Source organism: Lonchura striata, chromosome Z (assembly GCF_050655825.1).
Source record: "Lonchura striata isolate lonStrDom1 chromosome Z, ASM5065582v1, whole genome shotgun sequence".
NCBI lineage: Eukaryota > Metazoa > Chordata > Aves > Passeriformes > Estrildidae > Lonchura > Lonchura striata.
This window is the reverse complement of record NC_140740.1, coordinates 45429846-45456558: the sequence shown is the minus strand read 5'-3', so window position 1 is coordinate 45456558 and position 26713 is coordinate 45429846. Positions and strand designations below refer to the sequence as shown.

General features: G+C 37.7%; 1 protein-coding gene across 1 annotated transcript in view; it reads left to right on the top strand.

The window, feature by feature from the left end:
- The window catches only part of KIAA1328 (KIAA1328 ortholog), a 170678-nt gene that overhangs the window by 126812 nt on the left and 17153 nt on the right, over positions 1-26713 (top strand). Inside the window, exons 9-10 of the mRNA XM_021538939.4 lie at positions 8008-8192; positions 14688-14796. Coding sequence (XP_021394614.2) covers positions 8008-8192; positions 14688-14796 — 294 coding nt within the window. The remainder of the gene's footprint in view (positions 1-8007; positions 8193-14687; positions 14797-26713) is intronic.

The window sequence follows — 26713 nt, the reverse complement described above, 5'->3', positions numbered from 1 at the left end:
GATTTGTAAGACTCTGACACTAACAGACTACAACCCTAAAAACCAACCTGTGCTTAACATGCTTGATTCAGTCATCCTATGGTACAGATAAAGGTGATTAAAATAAGAGGACAGAAATGTCATGGAAAAATATGGGTCCCGCACAGGTGCTTCTGTGTTGTTTTCAGTGGTAATGGTTCCTCGTTAGAGAAATGAGATTCTGAATCTCAGAAGAATAGACTAAATAAATAATAGTATAAAAACTCTAATTATGTTTATTATAGAATTTTATGCTTTATGAAAGACATTCTCTGCGACATGTTCCCTGATGTCAGAGGAGCTCTTAGTGACCCAGAAAATCACCTCAGTATCATTAGGAATATGTCTGTTTGTCCAGTTTAGTGGTTATTAATTTTCATTTCTACTAGCGTGAGATATTTGAAATTTTGTTCCTTCATTTCCTCACTTGGAAACCAGGAGTGAAAATTTATCCTGCTTGTATCTTGAACATTGAAACTTAATCAAGTGTAACTTTGTCAATGAACAGAAGAAACTGTAATTGCTGGGTCTTTTTCAACTGTTCTGATCCTCCAAAACTCCAGATTTTCTGTGATGGCTCTTAATACCCACACTAAAAATATCAGTCTTAAATATCTGTTTCTCTAATTAGGAATTTCTTCAGAATATCTTAATAGTAGAGCATACTGGAAACCTTGTATATATTGTTCAACTCCTAGCGTGTTTCTCCTCTGCTGTATTGTCAGTTACCTTTAGCGAATTATTGCTCCATTATGTGATCCCTGATCAGAAAAAGGGCTTTTGCAATTGCTGCTCATTTACTGAAAGCTGCTGTTATCAACACCTATCAGCCTGTCTGGAAACTTCTGTAGAGGAAAGAGTGGTTGTGTACTTTGCTTCCTTAGCAAAGGAAGCAAAGAAAGACATAAGGTGATTACCTGCACACCCAGACCCATTTCTGCCACAGCCTGTTTTGAAAGGCAGCCCATCCACTGTGAAGCCTTTTGCTCTGGGTGAGCCAAGTAGAGAAGAGATGATGTGTTGTTCTTCTATGCCTTTATCACAACCAAATTACAATCAAATCTGGGGCATGTTTGTTCAGGAGATAGCTTGCATATGGCATTTTGATGGGTGTCTTGTGACTGGGGCTGGCTCTCAGCCAGACACTAGTGATGCTGGATAAGGCACTGAGAATGGCATTCACTTTGCTGAAGAGCATGTGATTCTCCTTCTGAAGGAGAGAGTGATGCTGCCTGATCTACTGAAAAAGTTTAGATTTAGTTCAAAAACTTTGTCCTAAACAGGGTTTTGCATCATTCCTCGTGGTGCTTTGACTGGTGACAGCCAGGCAGGCTTTTCAGATATATAGACACTGTTTGGAAGGATTGTTTTCATACCTGGGACTTGACATTTACATGACTTCCTTTTGTGAAGGCTGACAGCAGAGTTTGCTGGAACGACAGCTGCTTTGCTCTGCTCTGTAAGAAAGGCCAAACAAACATTCACAGAATTTTGCCCTGCTGAAGCCTGGTCAGTCTATTTCCCATGGCCATTTCTCTGACTGTCTGAAAACCTTTATGCTAGAATTTTCTTCAGATTCAGAAAAGATAGAAAAGTAATCACAGCTGTAATTTTGCTGTTTCTTAGGGAAACTCAGATATGTTGGAAAGGTGCTGGTAGGGAGTTGAATTGTAGTGAACTTAAACCAGAGGAAGGAGAGGGATTCAAAGGAAAGCATGAATATAATTCTAGGTTAAATTTAGCTTAACACTTGCTACAAATGGACCTCTAACCATGTAAATGAAGTCAAGTCCTGACTTCATTGAAAATAAAGACAGTATTCTGATTGATTCAGTAGGGCTAGGGTTTCACCTATGGCTGGTATGATCTAATAGGTCATTGCTAATTAAGAGCATATATGGTCTCAATTCTTGCTGGTGGAATTAAATATCTGAGCACCAGCCACTGAGGGAATGGGGAAAAAACTGGTCCCTGAAAGAGTGGTCTGGGGAAGCTGTGCTATGGATTGCTGTACCCTGGTACAACTTTAGATATGGAAAAAAATTTAGCATAGGTACCAGTGTATCTTCTCCAAGATGAAAGAAAAGTAAACCAAATGCAGTAGATTCGAGGGGGAGAGCTCAGTAGGGGGGAAAAAACACAAAAAACAACAGAGAAACCTGACACAGCCATAGGCATTACTGGATTCAAGGGCATTGATCCTGAAGAGTGCTGTAAGAGATGAAATCTCTGCATGACAGCTCAGCAATAGATTGTCTGCATAATAACATGTAGATTGGAGGCAATCACTGTCTATTTTCTGTGATGAAAAATCCTTTTATTACAAGCAGATTTGATAATATTTATATTTCAGTTCCAGAACTCTCACTGACTATTGAAGTGTTTCCCTGCCTGTCCCTGCCCTCCTGCCTTTTCCCTAAAAAATATATGAGAAGGGAGGTGGACGTGGTCTTGAAGACAGCTGGAGAGAGGTGCTGAGGAAACCTGATTGCACCTTTTCAATGATAAAGTGGTCTTTTAAGAAAGATAGAGACAGACTTTGGAAAAGGGCATGCAACTATAGGACAAGTGGTCATGCTTTTCATCTTAATGGGCAGATTCAAGTTAGATATGATGAAGAAATGTTTCACTGTGAGAATGGTGAAACGGTGGTACAGGTTGCCTATAATTGTGGTGGATGCCCCAGCCCTGGAAACCTTCAAGGTTACTTTGGACAGGCTCTGAGCAATCTGTTCTAGTTGAAGATGTCCCTGCTCATGGCAGGGTGATTGCACCAGGGGACCTTTAACAGAACTATTCTCTGATTCTGTGATCTCAAAGCTTTAAATGCACATGCTCTCTAGAAAGGAAAGCAGCTGTTTCTTATTGACATTCACTGGATCCCAGCAGTGGCATTAACATGCTGATGCATCTAACATAAGCCTCAAAATGCCAGATTTCATAACTGGCCCATGAAATCTCACTCTGGGCTTGAATATGGTCTTCAAGGTGTGTATTACAATAGGACTTCTTCCTGCTTCTTAAATGGAGAAAAAATGCTAAGCTAAAAAAGCATATTTTAGGAAGGGAAGGGTGATGACATTCAGGGATGAGAGATTGCCATGAAGTTCACACAGTGCTTCTCCTCCTCACCTGCATCTCTCTTACCTCCCCTGCATCTCTGCTCAGTTCTCTGTGGATTTGTGCACCCTGCACAAAGCAGTAGCAAGTAGATCAATCTCCCTTTTCTTTCCTATGTGCTGCTCTGTTGGTTCATATGTTCTGATGTGTTTCTCCTCAGCACTTAAGGGGACTGGAGAAGTTGTGATTGTTGTGAACAGACCACTGCCTTTCAGATCCACACATCCAATGTCTACAGGACTTCTTTTCTCCCCAGAAATATTTTTTTTTTTATTTGCTATGCAGAAAAACAACCTCCCAAGCAGCCCCACTTTGGAGCGGATGGTTTTCAAAAGTGTTGTTTGATAACAAGCTTGATGTGAACTGATCTAAATTTAGACCCTACTGAAAAGAAGATCCTGGCATCTTCTTATTTCTCCCAGTGCTTGTAGTGCTGCTGCTTTGTACTGAACTGACTCTGGAAACTGATCTGGCTGGAAAACACTCCCAGCCAAAGTGGCAGGGGAGGAAACAATTTAGAGCCTGTTTGTCAAACTGCATCTGAAATGGCAATTCAGGTTCCAGCTACAAAAACGTATTGCTTGGGTTGTCTACTTATCACCAGTTTTGCATCATTAAGTGTTATGCATTCTTGGCCTGATATAATTGCAGCAGATTGCACACATGAACTGTTAATTATTTTATTTTTAAAACAGAAATTATGAAACAGAAAAATAACATTCCAACATGTTTGCTTTTGGAGCTAACCTACCACGGCAATCTGTTAGCTTGATAATGGTTAAACTCGCAAGCCCTTGCCTCAGCAGAGTGCAGTAGGGTACCATTAAGGCAGCCATCTGTTGAATGTACAGAGTGGAGGCATGAATTGCCTTGCGTTTCGGGTTTCTGAGTAGTTACAACATAGTCTTGTTCTCTGAATGCCACTGATCTGCACTGAAAAGTGCATGGAAAGATCAGGGTTCAGTGGAAGGTGAGCATCCAAATCTGGGATTGAAGACTGGGAACCCAGTCAGCTGAATGCTGGGTTAGGAGCAGGGAAGAGAGGAAGCCTCGTGGGCGAGGTAGATCACATGCTGATAGTAAGCACGACTCTGGCAAGAGCCTGAGCTGCTTGGGTTGCCTAGCGATTCAACAGATCTGCAAAACTCCATTTGCAGAACAACATTATGTTGGATTGATTCATCAGGATCAGCAGCAAAAACAAGTTATGTTCTATCAGAGTTTTCCTGCATTAGTTTAAAAATGAATTTAGTTGGCTCTAAGTGGACATTTATTTTAGTATCTTGAAGAACTGACTTTCCTCTATTAAAGCAGAATAATGTATCTGTATGATGCCCTAACTTGAACAGTACATAAAGATTAGTAAATAAGACCCCATTAAAAATACTTATAATGTAAGTAACATGGGTCCCAATAGCCTTTCTAATGTCCATTAATGCTTATTGTGAGGATCAGAGCTCATTTTAGTGAGCCATTTAGTCAAACCGTGTGATTATTTAGAAAGTTAATTCATGCATACTAAAATCTAGCTTAAGTAATGCAGAGGGTAGGAGGTAAAACTCTATGGAGACGATAGTCCTTTTTGTTATTTAATGATCAGCCATAATTAACTTGCAAATTTGAAATAATTAGAACAAATTAAAGGTATTTAACTTTGCCTCCCTAAAGAAAAATTCAAATTGCACCAAATGCAGCTTTAAATTATTCAAGTCTCAGAGGTCTGCGCCGGGTTTTTTTACAATGCCTTTTCTATGATGAGAATACCAATCTGCTTTTTGTCAGAAAGCATCCTATCAAGTAATTGTTCTTTGTGTCTAATAAATGACAGCTATTCTTCTTTGTAAAAGTATTTCAGTCTCTGAAGACTACATCAGCATTTCCATGGCATTTTAATTCAATAAAACAAAAGGTTAATGTTTTTCTACTTTTTAAGGAATGCAAATACTAGCAGTATTCAGTGGATCCTGAATGACATTTAAAATTTGCCATTTGTGCTCAGCGGGGATATCACGATATGAAGCTCAGACAGGGTGGAAGGAATGTTCAAGGTGTGTCTTGGTGATGGTGTACTTGGATATTCATAATGAAGCGGCAGTGCTGAGATTTGCTTCTTTTTTCGTCACTCTACATAGCCTGCCCTGGTATGTAGGGTAGGTAGGTTAACAAGGTCTTTATTTAGATGGTCTTCTCTGTTGGGTAACTACCAAGGAGTGCCAAGAAAATTCATTGGATATCGTGGTGATCTGCAGGAAGTCCTACTAACCATAGTGCCTTTGAGTGACATGCTGGGTGGTTGGATTTGAAAATAGACAAGAACCTGTTTTGCTGCTAAATCTCTCCAGACATAAATAGCTGATTCCTTTTGACCATATGTTGAGTTTAAATTTCCATGTTGTAATAGTCACATCATTCGTTTTACTAATTATTCCAGAGGTGAATGAGTAATTATGTTCTGAAACAGATTTTTTTTTTCTTATGTTTTCTTTGTTTAATTGTGCTAGATAGTTAATTACTGCTTTTTAAAATTTCTCTACATTATCCCTTTCTCTCCTTGGTCTCAACAACTTTCAGATTAAGTGTCATTTTAAGATTTGAGACTCTGTCCTTACTTAAGCAAAACTTTAGCATGAGCTGACTTCTATTATATACTAAACAATGAGGCTCTAGTTGTTTAGTAAGGTTATAAATGCAAATACATTTGCTTTTGTTATGTATTATACCTTAGCTTATGTATTTCTTCTTAATGTCTGTTTCTGTTTGAATTGTGTCTGCCAATGTGGTATTTAAAACAGAACTCAGTATTATAGAGCTAACTGCACCATAGAAGATACTGCATTTAGAAGGAGAACCAGTCGAGTAATCCCCTCCTTATCTAAAAGCCAATGGTCACTGTCTTCACATGAGGACTATAGGTTGCAGTCAAATGTGCTTTAAACAGCTCAAAAAGCATCCAAATAATTACAGCCTCACTGCTTTTTAAAATGCTGTTAATCATCCCAAGTACAGGCAAATGGAATATCAGGTCCTATTTTATCAGAGAAATCTGGTCAAGTATTACACCTTTAAGCCTCTTTAAGCAGTTGCTAGGATCCAAAACCACCTCTTGGAGCTCTTGTAGTTGCAGGAATTAGTAGGGTAATAATTTTATATAATTCAAATAAGGTACTAATTTAGTTCACCATAAATTTTAAAAATACTTTGCAGTACTATTAGTGGCCACACAGTTAGAAGCCCTAAAGTAAATGGAAGTTATTTGGAGAAGTTATATCCAACACTTCAGTCAGTTATTATAGGTCACAAGCCATTATATACTGTTCTGCATTAGCAATACAGGAGTAGTACTAATTGTCCAACAAGCTCAGTGGGCCCTATTAAACAATGTCTTATACAGTACATTGATGGTAAACTTTTAATTTAGCTATCATTTCCTGCTTTTTCCTCAGATCTACAGTAACTTCAGTCAGTGCAAGCTTTTAGGTAAAACATTCTTGTGATTCAGTCTCCACAAATCTGTATCGTAACTAATAAAAGCTCAGTGACAGGCTTTGGGTTGCTAATGTAAAATTGGTGCTTAAACAGGAAGATGTATCATAGAAATATAGAATGGTTTAGGTTGGAAAAGACCTCTAGGTTCACAGAATCCAGCTGTTAAGATTTTTTTAGTCTTCTAATAACTTAAGAAAGCTGTTTTTTGCTTCCATGGTTGCAAGTAGATCAATATAATCTTGGAATGAATTGTATTATTTCATGTGGATAGTACAAAGATTTTTTTTTTAATATCTTTACTTTCTTTTATAAAGGAACCTTTTATGACAGAGACTAATGACTTACATATGTTGGGAATTGTCATTTAAAGCATTAGTTATTTCCCAGAGTTATTTCCCAAATTTTCAGAATTTGAAAGCAGTAGCTTTCCTTTAGTGAGAGAAATGTGGATCTTCCTCCTGTCTGCCCAGAACGTTTTGAGATACCTGTATCTGCAAAGCTTGATGTCATGATTGCTCCCCATCACCAGATTTGCTTCCTGCCTCTATCCGTGCAGTGTTTATGACTGTGTTGAAGTTCGTCTTGAACCATAATGATTCTGATCAACTTTCTCTTTTCTTACTTTACTCAAAGTACTGCACTTCTGCACCAGATTCTCTCCCACCAGTTTGCTCATACATTCTCTATAATGTTTATAAGTACCTCTGTTCATTAGTCTCACCTCTTTGTTTCCTCTCTTCTCACCCATTTTCTTCTTGAATCAGCTTCTCACTGTCCCTGGAGGCTTTAAAAAAAACATATAGATTTGGTACTTGGGGATGTTGTTTAGCAGTGGCCTTGGCAGTTGTACTCAGATGATCTCAGAAATCCTTTCCAATAAAAATTATTATGGGATTCTGTGATCTGCTTCCTTTTTGCAAACTAAAATTTCAGATTTCTCTTCACATAATCTTCTTTGTTTCCTCTGTATTCTAGTGAAGTGAATATTTTTTTTAAATTATTCTTTCTACCAATTTTAGCCTGTTGTGCTGGACAAAATCTGTCTTCATCTTCATTTGCATGTCTTCAACCTACTGGTGCTGTTCTAACCACTTGAGAAATCCAGGACCTAATGCTTTAGGAAATGTGCCCAATGCTGCAAAACTCCAAATACAGTTGTCAGGGTGCTGCTGGCTGCTGATAACCAAAGACTCCTGATAAAGTGTGTTGGTAACTCTTCAAACCTTAGGCATTCTGCTTTCAGAAATTATAAATGGATTCAACAAGAGCTCAACCAGCAGCATGATGTTTATGCTTCTGGAGAGTAAAAGTCGGTAGAGAGCTGGGTGCAGTGTTAAAGGGCCAAATGCGTCATGTAACAGCACGGTCTTTCTTTCCTCCCAGTGTCCCGGTGTTGAAACATGAAGATTTTTTACTGAAGACATCTCCAGTGAGCAAAAACTCCAGAAAACCAGGGAGCAGTCATGGGAACAGTTCAGAGAAAAAAATGGTTGGCTTTGGTGTAAATGTGGATGATGGACAAAGCCCTCAAATGCAGACCAAGAGGGTAGGCACCAAGTCCAGGAAAGGTAAGGGGAAGCATACTGTATTACAGGGCCATGAGTGTGCTGGTGTGTTCATAAGGATATCAGTAAAATGCACAATTAAAGGAAGAAGTTTTGCAGGTATTTAAAACAACCTAAGAGAAGGTGGTAGCTCCTTATTTAAAAAAAAAAATTAAATAACAAGTGGAGATCCTGTCTACTCTTCCTGATGAAAAAGTAGCCCCTTAATCTCAGAAAACTCCTTCAATGATTTGTTTTTTAACTTCCCAAAAGGTGGTGAGAATAAGTGCATTGGGGTTTGCTCTTCAAATATAATCTTTGCATTCTTTTCCTTGAGTGATGACTTCACCATCACAACCTGCTATTTTACCACACAGGGATGTCTGTACTGCTATCCTAGAACCTGTCCTGCCCTTACCTTAGTGCCTCCAGTTAAGGAGCAGAGATGCAATCTTTTATCTCTTATGAAGAGAAAAGGTTGGGGGAAAAAAGCTGCTTAGCCTTGAACATAATCCTTGGTTCAATTACGAACTAGCATTTTTAAAATATTTTTTTATTTTAACTTGTCAGCCAGGCTGCCATATATGTCAGCATAAAAATAAAGAAAATGGCAAAATGAGAAGAAATACAGTGCAGTTCTCAAAGGAACAAATAACTTGTGTTATTGGTTAAGACCGTACCAACATTAAAAAGCAGTCCCTGTGAAGAAACTTTCAAAAGGGTATCATCAGCTTGGACCCAAACAGTGGCTGAGGTTAATCTCTGCCAAGGCACAGCTACAAAAGTTGGAAGCCTGTAAAGGGCTTGTGTCCAAAAAAATCAATTTCTAATTTGAAACAAAATCATTTTTGACTAACAGGGGTTCAGGACCCATTACTTTTGCTGTATAATCTGCTGACATTTCACACTTTCTGTTGTGCACAATGAATCCTAATAGTCATTTTATAACATTGCTACACCAATCAATTTAAGCAAGAGAAAGCCGTTACAATTCTGCAAAGTTTCAGGGGCAATTTTCACTGATGGTTTTCTTTTATGGTTTTTTTCAGCTATCATTTTTTTTCTTCTCTTTTCCTCTTCCTTCTACCCCCCTCCTTCTCTATGCTGCAGTGATGAAACAAGGATTTTTCACAGCTGGATGGTGGGTTTTGTTCCTTAGATTGGGGTAGTCTCCAAAAGTAATTTATTTTCCATAGATTCAGGGGAAAATATCCAATCTGGTCTCTTCTTCATTCATTCATTCATTTCATTTTGTAGGACTGAGGAGAAGTTACAAGATGCATCTGGCTATTGCACATAGCAACTGAGCTGCACCTCTGCTGATTTAGTGATTGTAGCAGTCAGCATGATCTCTTAAGATAGTGGGCATCTTTTGCAAGGACTTACTGGGATTGCTGGTTTTTATGGTATAGAGCTGCATTGCAAAATTTGACTTACAAACATTGTCACTTGCTGTGAGAGCTGATAAAGTTCAGAGGAATGCTTTCAAGCTGTGGAACAACCTCAGGTCTATTACTGATTTGAATGGTTGTTTATCACAAGGCAAATTACCTAGCACTAATCACTGAAGTTGAAGTCTTCTGTATTTAGTACCTTTTTAATTGGCTTCCTTCTGTTATATATTTGGACTCCTTTAGCAAGCACACACACATACTTGTAAAGTGTTTTTTCCATCTTAGGGGATCACCAGGACACAGTGTCAAGATTTTTAATTCTGGATAGCCTGGGCTTAGTTGGCTCTGTCCTTTCTTTTGCTGTCCTTTCTCATCTGCTGCTGACCTAGGATTTCTGGTTCAATGCAGTATGAGAAAGGGAAGTGAAATCCAAAAGGTGATATCTCGAGGCATGAAGCTTAAAGTAATTTAGCCACATATCTGAAGGTGGCTTTTTGGTTGGAACACAGCAGTGCTGTGTACAGAAACATGTTCAGGTGAAAACTTCTCAACCATCAGATGCTGACCTATTGCTACAGAGGTTTATTTTTTCTTATGATGGTATTAGTCTGGTCTGTTTATATGTTTTCCAGGATGTTGTCTCTATCCAAGCACTCCTTAGTGCAGTGCGAGTGATCTGAGCCTTTGGGCTTGCTGTACCACCAGGAATGGTGGCTGTATCAGTAGTAGTGTCTCTCCAGAGCAGCACAGGCGCATGTATCAGGTTTAAAATTATTGATCAGGAAGCTGTCCTCATCCTGGAATGGTGGAAGGCTTTCCTGCCTACAGGACTGCTCACTTGCTGTGACAACAGTGGGTTTGAAAATGGGGATTTCCTATCAAGTATACTTTTTCTTTCTCCCTGATAATGGTTAGTAATGGGGAGAAGAGCATTGTTAATGTGGTCCCTTCACCTTGTGGAGTGGAAAGGGTTGCATCTGCTCTCTTTTGAGGGTGGAAGCTTACTGGAGCAACTTAGGAAATCAATTTTTATTCCCTCATTGTTGATTTTTGACTTCTGTTTCTGCTTGCTCCTTAGTTTTTATGCCTGTGCTTCAGCAGGTGTTTGTGTCTTGTAGTCAAACTTTTTTAGTATTGCCAGCAAAACTTTAAGCAGTTGAAGCAATCCTGAAGTCTTAGATTCTTTCAGCAGTAAATTGTTTTTATTGGTGTCACCACCAGCTATGTCAATGTGTACTAAAAGCTAAGAACTTGTCCAGTTAAAAAGCACTGGAGTACAGAAACTTGTGTTTCTCTTCCTTTTTGCTCTTGAAAATTTTGCTGTGGGGGTGGGAAACTTAGATCCATTGCACTGTGTAATATTGGGCAATTAGCTACATTTCTGTGTAAAGTATTCATCTTTACTGAACACTTCCTGAAGTACTCTGCATTGAAACAAAAGAAAGAACAATTTTCTCCTTTGTTTCTTCTTGTTGGACATAACTTCTGCATGATGTTGTATAGTGTGCACACTTTCCTTTTTTATATGCAAAAGAAAAAGCCAGAGAAGGAAAATTATTTTAGCTCATTTTAGCCCTGTACTTTTCCAGGGGCTGATTTCTCTAGATAGTGTTTGTTTTTCAGTAGTTTTTCTGATGTAGCTTCTTAGGGATTCAGGATCTGGGACATCTTTCCTTGAGGGAAGACTCTTCCGTACAATTGAATAGAGCAATTAGTTAATATTAGTGAAACGCTTTGAAGATGTAAAGTACTATATAAATGTTAAGTCTTATGAATATTACTATTATTCAAGTCATAAAGATTTCTTTTATGATTATCAACCTAGATTTCCCATTGCTTGCTTTCATTCCATTGCTGCTTGAACCAGCCTCATCCATATTTCTTCATTCTTAATGTTTACACTTCTAAAATATAGACTGATGTATTTCCCCACTTTCATAATGTTTTAGTTGTCTGTTTTTCAAGCAGAAATATATGGCTATTTGACTTTTCTCAAATGATTCTTTAATCTACTTTAAATCATTCTTGTACCAAGTTAGCCAAATTGAAAATAGTATTCTTAACATTACCATTTAGGAGACATTTATAATTGCTTTGAGGGTAGCTTGCCTTGTAAGCTTATATCTATGGGGTTTTTTTGTGATTTTTTGCTGCTGCAGGTTCTTTCCATTGGTGTCAGGATTTAAATTACCACACTATGGAAGAGTTTTTTCTTTTTTTCAAGGGGTAAATGTGTCTACCTTTTTCCATGTTTCTTGCTTCTCTAGATCATCTGCAATGTCTCCAGTCTCATACTGTCTTCTAACACTTGCAATCTAATTAATTTGCTGTCATTTGTATCACCCCAGTTCTCTATGACTTTTCATAAATAATTACCAGTCACTTCATAAATTCATTAACTAATTCCCTTTAGCCCTGAAATATATATCCTTCAGACTAAAGACTTTGTATCTTTTTTTTCCCCCCTGGTAGTTTCTTTTCATCAGCTTTATATAGACAGGTATTATACATCAACAGGGTCTTCATTATCCTCTGCTTGCCAATTTTCCCTTCTTTATTTTTTTTCTCATAATATATTTTAAAATTAGTAATAGCTTGGACAGTTTTGGGAATTTTATTGATTTAATCATCGTTATATATTTGCTTGTTCCTGGGTGTTTCTTTTTCCTCAAAAGACTTGCATGCCTTTTCCAAGATGTATTTTTAAACTTTTTTTTTTTTTAAATATACATTTATTTGGGATTTCTTTATGCCTCTGCTTTATGTCTGTGCAGCCTAACAGCCGCAGTAAATTCCTGCTGGGTTCCTTTTCTTTTTTTCTTTTTCTAGCTCTGGTAATATTTTCAAACTTGGGTATTTGAACAGTCCCCTTGAGGCTGTGTTGGCCACTTCTGAGTCCATGTATTGTCTTTTTTTGCAGAGATACATCTCATTTTCTGTGGATGTAGTATGTTGATGGTGTGCCAGCCTTGTCTCATATTAGCAATCGAATATTTTCTCCCGTGTTAACAAGGTTTTTATTACTTTGGTGTTAGTTTCTTAGAATTCAGCTGCCTCATTCCACTGTCACATGAAATGATTTATAAATATCTCTTATTCGATCATAAAGTCAAAACTCTAAGCAAGACGCTTCCAGTCTTTATATGCGTACCCACTCTTCTCATCATGAATTGGCACACTATCAAGTTACCAGGGACACACAATCAGCATATATCCCCATGATATTTCAAGACTTCCTTCACTGATAATTAACTCTTTGTTAGGCAAGATTTTTTTCACTGCATGGTGCTGAAACACAGTTCATTATAGCAGGGTGGTAACTTTTTTTGTGTTATTCTCCCTAAAATACATCTTAAAACATTTGGATTTATTCAAATGCATGTATTTGTATAAATCTTAGATCAAAACATTTTTTTAAATAATTCCTTGGCCATTTTGTGATGCTTCCGGTTGCAGCATGGCTGAGAGATAATGCTTCTGTTCACAGAGCTGAGAAATATTTGGACATCACAGGGTTACATAAGGAGCTAAAAATTGGTTTGACTTCAGTTTTTGATGATATGTTTAGTTGTCCCTATACTGACTCGAGTTAAGTGATGTTCGTTGCACACAGCTAATTAGGCTAGATTTAAAAAGCCCAAATTCACAGGTTTTTGTGTGGTAGATCAGATAGCTCCTAATTTTCCTTTTTCCCTTTGCCTCTTATTTACATGTATGCTATCTGTCTTACTAAATCTGATCAATGAAACTCAGTTCTCAGGTGAGCAGATGAAAAGTTGGCTGAACCACCAGCCTTCAAGGGTTGTCATCAGTCCAGCTGGCATCCAGTCCATAGTGGTTAGCTGCTTAACATCAACAGCCTGGGCAGCGGGACAGGATGCACCTTCAGTAAATTTGCAGGCTTGGGGAAGCAGTCAATGTGCTGGAGAACAGGGCACAGTATTCAAGGGACCTTAAGAGGTTGGGAAAATTATTTGACAGAACTGTTTTTAGGGAAAAGGGAAATGCCCGTGTCCTTCAGCTGGATTGAACTGACACTGAAGAAACCCTGAGTGCAGTTTTGCCAGAAAAGAATGGGGTGTCCTGCTAAACAGCAGTGAGTCAGAGATGTGCCTGTGTGATGGACCTTTTACTGGGCCATAATCATACAACTGTGGTCATCAGAGTGATGAAATGACATTTACCCCCAGTTAGCTTAGTGAGACTGTGTCCATAAATGCTGTGTCCAGTCTGGGACTCCACAGTGTACAGACAAACAACACTGACAAACTGTAGGAAGTCTGGCAGAGGCAGCCAGGACAGCCATAGGGCTGAAGCAAGAGACTGAGAAGGCTGAGTGCATTCAGCTGTAAGAAGACATGACTCAGCATGGATCTTGCTTCTTGCTTTAGCTACTTTCGGAGAGGGTGTAGAGAAGAGGGAATGAGCCTTCTTCGAAGTCATCATCAGCCACACAAGAGACAGCAGGGAAAAGTCACAACTCAGAAAATTCTGATTAGCTATACAGGAAACATTTTTGACTATGAGGCTGGTCAAACAGTGGAACCAGAAGAGTTTCCCAGAGAGGTTCTATCAGTGAGATATTCAGAACCTAATGTGATAAATGTCTGAAACCTCTTGATGCTGTTTGAATGGAGGATTTAACTACATGACCTCTAAACTTCACTTTTAAACCTAAATTATTTTTTAATTCAAGACTTACTTGGAGGTGGGAAGAAGGAATTGATTCTCAGTTCTATTTTATTTAAATGAAAATACTATTGCAGTGATATTTACAGTTGGAGAACTAACATCTTAAAGCATGTAATGAGAACTACATCTGTGAAACAAGCTGAATTCCGTGGGCCACTTAATGATTAATAACCACGCAAGTCTGTCAAGCTCTGGGTAGTAAGATGGGGACTGGAGAGTGTGTCTTATTCTACAGATTTGATTCTGCATGGTCCTGAAAAGGATGCTGTGCACAGTACTATCAACTGATGCACTCTCTGTCATTTCTCTGTGTATATTTCTCACTCAAAAACTGTTTCAGTTTTTTGTTCCAATGTCCCAGTAAGGTAGAATTGAGAAACAGCTATTCCAAAATCTCTTAGCTTCTGATGCCTGGTTTGTCTTCATTCCACAGCGACAACTTCAGGACTTCGGAAGGATGCAGCCATTTCTCCTGGGTTGATGGGCAGCAGCAGAGTGCCTGCAACCACAGCCGTATCACCGATTCAGCATGACTCTTCACGGTGAGCTGCTGGGTGATCTCTCGTTTAAGATTCTGCAAAAACAACCACCAAATTCTCCCAGATGCAGGGAAGTGACTGAATTTCTATGATGTTTCATATTAGCACAAGCTGAATAGTATAAGCTAAAACCTGCCATATCCTTTTGACATTTATAGTAAGCCTTAAGTTGCATGTTAGAATAAAAAAAACAAGAATATGCCAAGTTCTAACATTTTAATTTTACTTAGATTTTGAACAGAAAGTATTTTATGTTTCAAGTCCTGACACATTAAATACCTTTGTAAATAATTTTAATGGACAATGTTAACCCCGTTAGGTTTTACATTTGCTTGAAGATTTTAATCCCTTGCCATTTGCCTGCCTCCTCCCCCACTCCTATTTTTATCAAATGACACTTCTTTTAAAATGTTTTGTATGAGAGTTATTTTATGTTTAATGACAAGCAACAAAATCACATTAAGTCAGCAATTCCTGATTATAGTATATGTCTGCACTAAATGCACTGGAAAAGCAGCATTATCACTTCTGTTCCAATGAAAAAACTAAAAGCAGCATTGTTGTTATGCTTACAGGTCTGAAAACAACTTCCCTTCTTTAGGCAAGATTACATTTCTAGAGGTAACTGCCTAGAAGCACGGCATACGATCCCTGCTTTTCTTTATCATATCCTACATTTTCTCATAATAAAATCTTCAGTATAGCGACAAAAAAGCAGATTGAAATATGAACTTGTACTATTTTATACCACTAGTTAGATAACAGTACAGTGGCATAACAGGAATGTGCAGCTGTTCGTGAGAAGAGTTAAATGTTTCTTGGAGGATGAGAGGGCTAGAATCAGATTTAATCTTCTCTTGGCCCAATGGACTTGGAAAATGTATGCTTAATATTATCCATGTATTCTTGGCAGCAGCTGGCAGTTTATTTCTATCTTCTGAGAGAACTTGTGATATATAATAGGTGAAGAATCACTATCAATATTGACAAATTTGTACTTACTTGTTATGGAAACATAACAAGTTTTTTTCTCTTCATAACACAATGTTTTTTTTCCTCTTCTGATGGAAGGGATGATAATTCTTGGAGGATTTAAGAACTGAGTGAGATTGGGTTGTTTCCCACAAGTAGCTGTTTGTTTAAACTAACAGAAACCACAAGATTGCCTAACCATTTCTCTTAGAAGCAGTGGTTACTTTTGCAAGGCAGGCATAGCAGATAAAGTGTGTGTAAAGATACTGCTTGATACTGTCTAATAGGGCTAGGTTGAGATTCCATTCAAGCACTGAGGAGTAGATATAATTATGCACATCATATGAAGATTTCTGAGAAATTTTATTCAAGAGGATTGATGGCCTATTCTTTTCCACAGAGGGGAGTAAAATATTTGTTGAAGTATGCTGTTAGAAATCATACCAGGTAAAGTGATCAGTAAAAGGAGTCTGATTAGCTGTCATCTTTAGAGTATTTTTTTACCAGTTGATGAAAAATCCTGTATTTCTGGGCACTTTCTCCCATGTTTCCTCTCTTTCTTTCCTACCATTGGTGCTGTAGGTATTATTAACTAGGTTAAACAGCCATGTTGTGCTTTCCCTTACTCCTGGCCTTCTCTAATTAACAATGGCAAATGGAAAAGTATTCCTGGGGAAACCTGAAGCTGATTCTATCCTTCATCGAAAAACCTGCTTGGGCAGCAGGTCAGTCTCAATTTATCACTGAATGGTTATAAGCTTAGACTGCAGGTTTAACTAACTAAATTAATCAATATTGAGGATTATTGCTGCTTTTGTGCCACTAAAGTTAGGGTTTGTCAGCATGTTCATTATGATCTGTGATTTGGGGGGGTTAACAGCTTAACCACAACAGTTGGCACAGATCTGAAACTTGCAACACAAAGCCCTAGCCTAAGAGCAAATTTATTTATTCAGCAGTACATGTAAACCTAATTACTTCTGACTATTTAAATTTATAGGACTAGATTCAACTCTTGTTTGTGCCAGCTTTAACTAGCACAAACCCTGGCACCCAGCAGTAGCAGCAATGCAAAGCCTGCCAGAGAGAAGGTGCTGGAAAGCGACAGAAGCTCCCTGGCAGCGAGAGGCATCAGGGTGCTAGCACAGCTTCTGGGGAGGGCTGGCTGGGTAAGCAGGCATGGCAGGTAGAAGATGTGTTGGCATGATAGCCTGCCTTGGCAGGGCTCAACTGGTGGCTTCAGAGTGTTACAGCTACCTCCTGCTTGAGAAATAATTGCTGCAGTCCTGCTTCCTTCTCTGTCTCAGAATGAATCATGTCATGAACAAGAAGTAAGTGTCCCTGGAAGGTACATATAAACCTTGAGAGCCTTAGTGCTAGACCTGTAGAAGGACTAGTCTCACAAAATGAGTGTGCACAAGGTGATTTTTTCAGTGATATCTCTGAAAGAAAAAGAAAACCTCAGCTTTTCCTTCTCTGGCATCTGGAGCTGGGTTAATAGTGAATTTGTTTACCTGTCAGGCTTTTGTGCATGACTATCGCTGCCTTCCATAGCATGGCCAAACACTGCAAGTTTGGTTATCCAGTATTCTTAAGCCAAGTGTCTACACTTGCATGAGGCCCTTGAAATTATGTTCACAGCAGGTCTGGAAAGTTCTTCTAATCCATGTGCTCATTTATCTAGACCAAAGCAAATATATTTGGGAAAAAAAATTCACAGGCAAGATTGGGGCTGTGCAAATTTGGAAGAGCTTGTTCCTAAAGCATGGTTACTCTGTGTTAAATATTACCTTTTTGGTGACCAGTTGCATTTTTTCATAACTGGTATTTGCCTAGAAGAGAGTGTCTGTGTTTCTGCTGAACTGGAGGGGGAAGAACAGGGGAAGTACTGAAGCACAGGGCAAGTACTGGCATATTGATGCTTTCATTCGGTAATGAAATTTTTACATAAACTAGATCTTACCTTAGTTATTCTAGTTATTCTCAGGTACTTACTTCAGCAAAACAAATGTTGTATTGCATACAGGAGGAAAAATGCACTAAATTAAAGTATTCAGCTATTTCTGGGCAAATAAAAAAAAAAGGAAGTTGTAAATTGTACATTCTGAAATGCCATTTAATTTGATTACAGCTCTGTTGCAATTGTCAGGCTCTCCCCACGTAGCGTGGAGTTTGGCACAGTAAGTCCTATAACACTGTGGAAATTAAGCACCTAAAAAGACACAGGCCAAGTTTGTTTTGCTCACCATGGAAACAGATAATTCTCCTGTAGAGTTTTTCACTTTGGACAAAACGAATTCAAGAACAGGTAAATTAAGGGACTGTGTGATAGTCAGAGATTTCAGCATTAAGTCTTGGGTTTTTGGTTGCAGTTTCAGATCAAAGCTTTCATACTTACTGAATGCTTTGTCTTGGAGGGAAGTTTCTCGTGGCCAATAAAAGAAGAGATTTAGAAGTTCTTGCAATACAAATGCTGTATTTGAGCTGTACTGTTATCTGTTAGACTACAGTGGCCTGTTGAAGTTCTTATAAGCAGATTGTGTTGTGTAAATTTGTGTTTGGGGACATTTTAAAAACAAAACTATTTACCCAATTGCCCAGCACATCTCAGGTGAATGTGTACTCAGGGACTTTTAAGCAAATTAATATCTGATGTAAAATATAATGTGCAGGATTGTATACTTAATAGTGCACACTGGAATTGTCTAAAGTAGATCTGTTGTGCTGAGTGTTAGGAAATACGACAATGATGAGATTCAAGGTTTGTCTTACTTATGTGGTAGTTGATTTTCACATCTTTGCATTTTGGATGCTTAAATACGGGTATCAAGACAATTTCTGAAGTTCTTTAGACTGTAAGATCTAAGCAAGCACTGCCAAAGAAATAGATTTTTTTTTCTCAAGATCAGACACGACTCAAGATTCAAAAGGAGCAGGAAACTTCCATTCCAGATTTAACTTAGGAACATTTAAAGAGATTTAGAGGATGTTTAGAGTAGGGGAGTGAGTTAGTTTCTGAAAGTGGTAGGAGACACAAGTTTTGCCTACTCCCTGAGAAAGCCAGCAGTGCAAAAAGTCCAATGTAGTTCCATATGCAAGTGATAAAACCAGACATTGGCAAATTAATCTCTCTTATTCACAATGTAGGTTGTTAATTGTTCTCTCTGCTGGCTGTCGATATAATGTGAAATTTTCATTCCCCATTCAAGATGGAAAAAGTTGTGGCTGAAAATGTTAACATTTGCATTTTTATTTGTTGATTTATTTAAAGGACAGCCTCTCTTACAGCAATCCATCACTCAGTGACACCCCAAATATGAATAATGTATTGTAGACTTGCGGTTACAATGTGTAATAAGTGCCAGAGACAGTAGAAGAATGTTAACTATGTTGCAAATGTAATATTTATCGACTCATACTTTATTGCTTTCGAGGTTCAATAATACTGACCATAGGACATTAATATCACTTATCTTGATTTTAGTTGAGCACCTCTATATGTAGAAATAACCCATCTATCCCATACTTACAAAATAAATGTGAATTTTACAGCTCTTTGTAAGAAGTGCATTGTAGGATTCTTGGCTTACTGCTCACAGTTCTCCTTTTCTACCTTTTCATTTACCTGTACCTGACACTGATCCCCCTCCAGTTGCCTGACCCAGGTGGTGAACACCTCAGCAGTTTCCTAGAGTCTTCATTTAGTGGCTGCATTGTGATCTTTGCTTCAGATAGGATTTGGGCTAGGTGTCTTTTTCTATTAAAGACCAGTATGAAAAGAGTTGTCCATTGCTTCTCTTTGGAAAAACAACAGCTAAGAGGCTAAAACAGAAATACCTTCTCTTTTGGAAAGACACACATAGCAAATCTAAATAATCTGTTTGAAGATTACAGATATCAGAAAGAGAAGTGTTTGGTAAGTTCAACATTTGCTATAGACGTGGAACTTATTTTCAGAGAAATTTTTACTCAAGGAATAGAAATATGTTAAAGCAATTTAGGAAGATTGAGATTTAAAATTCAGTAGGTTTGAGAACCAAAATTTTTTGATAACCTGCTTAAGGAAAGAATTTGAAGTAGGGTTTTGCTACAGTTGCAAATCCTTCAGTAGTGATTATTCCTGTCTTTAGTAGCTGCTCCAGAGTTCTGCTGTGGAAACTGATAGTGACTGGGCAAACACTCCTCCTTATCTGCTCTGTTTGGTTACAACCACTAAAAGCTTTGAAGTCTCAGGGGGGAAATGCAGATGTGAACCCAGGGCTGGGATCTAAACCAAATTTAACAATGGGAGATTTCAAGCTTGTGTTGAAATCCGATTTCACCTGTGATGCCTGGCTCTTGGGAAACTTGGAATTGGGTTTGGCCATGAAAATGATAAGCCTTGATTGTATTTTGTGTTGTAGACATCAAGTAAATTTTGAAGTGACATTCTGTATTTACATCTGAGGTTATCAAATTTAACATCATTGGTTTCTTTTTTTACTGTTTGTAACAGGAACACCTATTTGTGTCAAAGCAGCCCACCTAATAGGTACTCTGCAATAACAGTTTTGGTGTATCCATTGCAGACAATGAAAATCATATTGGGAAATTCTGATTTGCAGTGCAAAAGGATTAATGTTAATTACCAACTGTTGGCTGTAATTGTCACCCTCATTAAAATGCAGAATTATGTATTTCTTAGTTATAAATAACCCTTCTAATTGTACTTGATGTATGCCAGTTTAATCAAAAAGTACACTTGCAAACAAGCAGATATTTGCATTAATCTAGCACTGGATCTTTGAGTCTTTTTTGATCATCTTTTATTCCAAACTTGACTAGTTGGGGGAGGTCTATTACAGCTACATATCTTTTACACTTTATTTTTTTTTCAGATCCATGGATCTGACAGGATTTTGTATTAAAATGAGGGAAAATGTCTTCTGGGAATGCTCAGTGCAACAGAAAATGTGTCAGTTTTGAAGTAGTTGGCAAGGTTTCCATCATTCAGTGGTATGACAATAACTTGACTGTAGTTTGAAAGTAATAATAAGCAAAGGAAAATAGAGTACAAATCATGTTATGAAACAGAGTTAACTCTTTGCATAATTTTCATTGTTATTTTAATTACTATTTTTTACAATTTTTCCCCATGTGCATTTGCAAGTTCTCAAATACCACATCAAATCTTAAGAGAATTTTGGTTTGTTGGATGTGATTCCTGTTTGCATTTGTAATCACAGCAATGAAAACAGCCTCAAAATATTTTGAGGCTCCTCTGTACTTTCCTCTACTCCTTTGTCAAAAAAAAAAAAATTTTTTTTTTTGAGATTTGTTTTATTTTTGAGATCTTACTTTTGTCCCAAAAGATGTCTCTGCCATCCTTCCACCATATTGCATATATAAATTTCCTTTTTCTTCTCTCCTTCATTTTCCTGGGCCTTTCAGTCTGTAAACTCCTTAGGGCAGGGTCTTGCGACAGCATATCTTCATGCTTGGCTGGTCCATGCAGTAGTGTTGTTTACCTGTGATGATGGTATAGTTAGGATGGAATTTGTCTTGCTTATCTTGAGACAACTGAGCTAGTTACCCTCACTATTTTATTTTAGAACCAGCTAAATATCCTTTTGGTCATACCTATTAACCCTGTGAGCTGTAAAATAAGCCTGCAGTAACACACACTGACACCTTATCTCTCGTAGCTGAATATGTGGAACTAAAAATAAGTTGTTTGTCATTCATATTTTCATTATGGATGGGAGGCAAATGCAGGGTTAACCTATGTGCTGCATGGTTGGTGCCCTGATTATTAATATACTTTTAATGCTTGCTCTATGAATTGAAGGGCTTAGGCATCAAAGATGTAAAGCTCTCCACTCTGGGACAGGGTGTGTATATGCCTGATTGTGAGCATGCAGCATCTGTTTCAGCAGTATATGAGCTTGTGCTGTAGTAACATTTTCAATAAAAATCATGGAAGTTTGGCTGCTTTGGAGAGTCCTGTTTTGAACTGTTGTACATGGTGATGCCCTTTAACTTGAACTTGGGGACTGTGGTACTGCAGTGATTTTTGGTATTAGCAGGACCTGGCATCAGTCTTATCCATCCCTGCCTATCAGATGTGCTGTGCACCAGGGGATGGTCTCAGCATGCAGACACAGCTCTGTCTTCTCAGGTATTTCATAGTTATTTCCACCTGATGAGTTTCCTGCTTCAAAAATTCATTCCTGCCTCTGTGTCACCTAAGGACAGTAACCAGTTATTGCTTTACAGTGTCTGATTTGCACCATTTCCATACGTCTTTAAGCCTTTGTGATATTCTAGTTTTCTGCCTCTATAAAGACATTTTGCTTTTCTTTGAGCTACCATTAATAGCGTAGTAATATCAGCAAATGTCTCTTCCTTATTTGTCCTTTCTCTAGGCCACTTGTGAATGCATTAAAGAGTTCAGGCCCTCACAAATTTCAGTGAGCTCCACTGGTGACCTCTCTGGCCACTTTATAGCAGACTAGTTTTAATGCTTTCTCCTAATTTCTTGAGTTTTAGCCAGTTATCTATCCATTAATGGATTTTTCTCTTAGTTTATGTCAGCTTTTAAGTATTTGGTAATAGACTTGCTGGAGGACTTTCAGAACTCCAAATAGATTATATAAATTATATTTTCCTTATTTAGATGCATAATAATCTTATGAATCTTGTAGAGGTCCCCAGTGAATGAAGACTTTATATTTAATCTATGCCAATATGTCAAGTTTATTAATTCCTCATTATAATTTCTATCAATCTGCTTGTTCTAAACATTAGACCTCTTCATTTGTAGGTTTCTGCATCTTTCCAGATCACTTAAAAAAAAAAAATCATGCATTTGCTCAGAACTGAAGCAGTTTTAGGCAATTAGTTACAAGCTACAGTTAATAGTTCAGCTGTTTCATACCTGAGCTCCTTCAGAAGCTTGAGTTAGTACCAGCTGATCCCAGCAATTCATTATTGTTCATTCACGTAGAGTTCTTCTGTAATTTATTTGCAAGACATCTAACCTTCAAACAGGTCTTCCACTGTGTCCTCTGTACCTTCAGAAACTTCATAAGTTCCCACATAGAATTTTTCTACTGTAGCTTTATCATCCTCTTCCTTTTGTAACTTCATTTCTTTCTAGTTGTAACTTAAACTTACTATATTTTATATGCTTAAAATTGGAATTTGTTACGGGACCTAATACTTTCAGCAGAATAACCCTTATTCTTTGTCTGGAATTCTCTGTGGGGTTCAATTTTGTGGGGTTTTTTGGTTGTAGGTTTGTGGTATTTTTTTCCTTCCCCTGAGCTAGCAGTTTGTTCAATTTTCTTCATTTAGACTGGACTGGCTGACAGTTTACTGTTTCTCTTAAACTAGTAAGATTTCTTTTCATCCCTCTGAAATCTTTCTCTATAGGTTGAATCTCCATTTATGGAGCACTGGGATCACTATTATTTTTAACAAGCTTTCTTATTTTTCTATTGTTTCCGCTTCTGAAGTGAAAGACTGCTCTAGCAAATTTTTGCTCAATAGTGATTACTGTGTGTTGGCTGTCACATCCGGGTAGTGCAATGGATTGTTCACAGACGTGAGAGAGATTTTATGCAATGAACAGCACAATTAGGACTCCTCAGTTTGGAAAAGAGGTAACTAATTTTAGGATATTATCAGAATTTAATAAAATTAAAAGTGGCCTGCAGAAAATGAGTAGGGAACAATTCTTTATTGTCTTGTCTACTGGATAAACTGGTGGGCATCAGACAGAGTTGTGAGATGGCACATTCAGATGATGTAAATGAAGATAGAATCCAGCAGTGAGATTGTATCCTCACCTTTTATCATTATTGTGTTTCTAAATGTCACATATTTCAAGACTGTTATTGTTGTTTCCTCTAATTCATAAAGCTTTTTAAAGCCATTCTTAATATATGTATTATAATAATGATTTTTAAATAGTTATCTATTTTTTAAGTAACTATTATCTCTTACCATCCTTGTTGAGACATTTCGGATTGGGAAAAAATAGTATCAGGGTTGTGTCTCAATCTTAACATATTACATATCTGTCATGACTTCAGTAGGACACTGTAACAGAAAATTTAGGCCCTGATTTTTCCTGGGTAGAGTAATGAAAGAGCCAAGGTATCTTCCACATTTGTTTGGGGAAAGTAATGGTAGTGTTTCAGTGTAAAAAATATTGAACTTTGAACTACTGAACTGAATCTGTTTGTATTTTATTTGCATTATTTTGCGGAACCCTGAAACAGGTAACATCCCTTTGGCTTTCTGATACAGAGTTGTAGGAAACAGAGAGTGATGTTATATTCTCTGTTTACAGATCTTTATTAATGCCGGGTGCACCAGTTTCCTACTGCAGGTGTGATTTTTTTCTCTTCCTAAGCCACATTTCCTTTCCAAAAAAAGATGCTATTGATCATTGTTAAGTTTGGCTTTCTGATGGGCTGTGACTAGAGCACTGAAGCTATCTCTTCAACATTTAGATTATTGAGAAGGAAAACAGTGTCTTGCTGGATTTTTTCTATCGCTTATTTAATTGTAGATACTGATTATATTTAATATTTAAATTTCTCCATGCAATGTGATTCTAGCTCCCCAGTAGACTGGGGTCATGTATGTTAATTTTGATCTGTTTTGTGTTGTTTTTGGGATGATACTTAGTTTATGGCCCTCTGAGGCAGGAAAAAAAGAATTATTTATTTTAGTTTGAGTTGTTGGGAGGGAAATAATATGGAAATATGATGGAAATCTAAAACTTTTACTGAGAATAATGTTGTATCTTTGTTTCTGCCCTATACTAAGTTAGCACTCTGTTTTAATGGTGGTGACTTGAGTGTTGTTTTTCACCTTTGTTTCTTCCCACCTGTAAGTTTTTAAGTATTTTGCTTTGTTCCATACTGCTGGAGAACATAGTGAAAATTACCTAGTTTAAGATGTCCCTGCTTATTACAAGGGATCGGACTGGATGACCTTTAAAAGTCCCTTCTGACCCAAGCTATTCTATTATTCTATGAAAAAAATGTTGATGCAGTCCTTTTTTTCAATGTAAAAAAACAAAGAAATTCTAGAGTACTAATATATAATTTATGTATTTAACATCTTCTAAAGTGTATTCTCAAAGCTTCTAATGCCATTGTACTTTTAACTTTCATTTTTGCTTCATCTGCGTTGAATCATCTTTTACTACTTAAAACAGAAATTGGGTTTATTGAAACATTTCAGTTCTGATTATTTTATAATAAAGATGAAGAAGTCTAACCTAATGAAATCACTGGAATGAAATGAAAAAAATTAAAAAAAATTAATAAGCTGAAGACTTGAAGATTTTATTGAATCACATTTGGCTGTATGTTTCTCTGTGTGAACCGTCTTGGAGCAGTAGGATGAGAAGCTAGTCTTGTAAGGAATGACCTTTGCACTGTTAGACTGACTTTCTCTATTACATTTCCAGAAGGGTTACTGGCAATGCCTTGCCAATAGCTCTTGTATGCATTAACTTCTGTGCCTGTGATCACAAAATTGTGGTTTGAAATTAGCAGTATTACTGAATTCTGATTTTTCCCCCACAGAATTCAGTCCTGTAAGTATATTTTATAGAATACATGCATATCTGTCAGTCTGTTGGGTCTCTGTGAAACATCCTAATGTACTAGCAGCTTTATGATTTATGAGAGACTTCTCCATACTTTTAGAAGTAAAATGCTTCCTGCTCCCTGCAGAGTATCTGGTGAATCCCTGTGGGACTGTGTTGGCGTATCTGCAGTACAAAGGTTGCTTGCTTTGCAGGTGACCACTGTCATGTGGCATTGTCTTCTAAAGTGTCTGTGGCCCTGTGCCTACTTCTACCTGGAATTTTTCAAGCTCCTCTCTTGTTCCGATGACCTTGTCCTTGCTTAGGAGCCAGTGTTCTTCCAGCACATCCTTTTCTTTTCACTGTGGCAGGTGAAGCAATTCCTAGAAGGACTTTAACAGTGCTCCAGCTGCTGCTCATCCCAGCTTCTGCTTGACTCTGTTAATTGCTCTGTGCATCCCTGTACTTATCCATATGCTTGGAATTTTGAACCTGTATATCTACCTTGTTTGTAGGGAACAAACTGACCTCATAAGAGAGTTGTTTTCTCCCTCCCCCCTCCTTGCAAATCTTTTTCTTATTTCCTAATGGCCTCTCAGCATCTAGATTTCTACACATGAAAGATAAGTGTGTTTTCTTAACTCAGCCTGCACTGACAGCCTGATTCAACTGTGATGAGCATCTTAAGGGATGTCTGGATCACTAGAATGTGCAGGTCTGTTGTAAGTAGCTGTACAATTTTCTTTCTTTTGCCTCTTGTGTTTTGTTATGAACTTTTTAGCAGCAGACTCTTTCTACCAGTGCACAAACCATAAAATCACATGACATTGACTTTACTCAAACCAGAAGATTTTTGTGCCAAGGTTGTAACATTGTACCATTACTTCATTGTATCTGTGTGAAAATTTTAATTTCACGCCCTGCGGACTTCACTGTCTCTGTGCACTCTGATCGTGTTGTTGCATAGAAGGGTAAGTCCCTGGGTCACATTCATTTTGTAGTAGTTTTTTTTTTTATATTTTTTTTTAAGTTCTGTTTGCTTTGAGAGACTTGCTGTAAAGTTAGCTCAGGACTTCTGCCAGGATAATATTTGCAAACTTAAAGGGAATATACTAAAATGGTTTTTGTTAAGTTTTTTACAGTGTGGCTATGACCATCTTATTAGAAAAGAAATATGTACAGAGTTTGGGCTACACTGTGATATATTTGCATGTGAATAGTTGTAAGTGACTTGGTGAAGCATAAGTTGTTGCTTGTTGAAGTGACTTGTTCAAATATATCATCAGGTTTCCTCTAATCCTGGTTTTCGTGAGTTGCAGACTTTTCTGGGCAGAAGTCCTTGGTTCATATTTTGATTTGTTT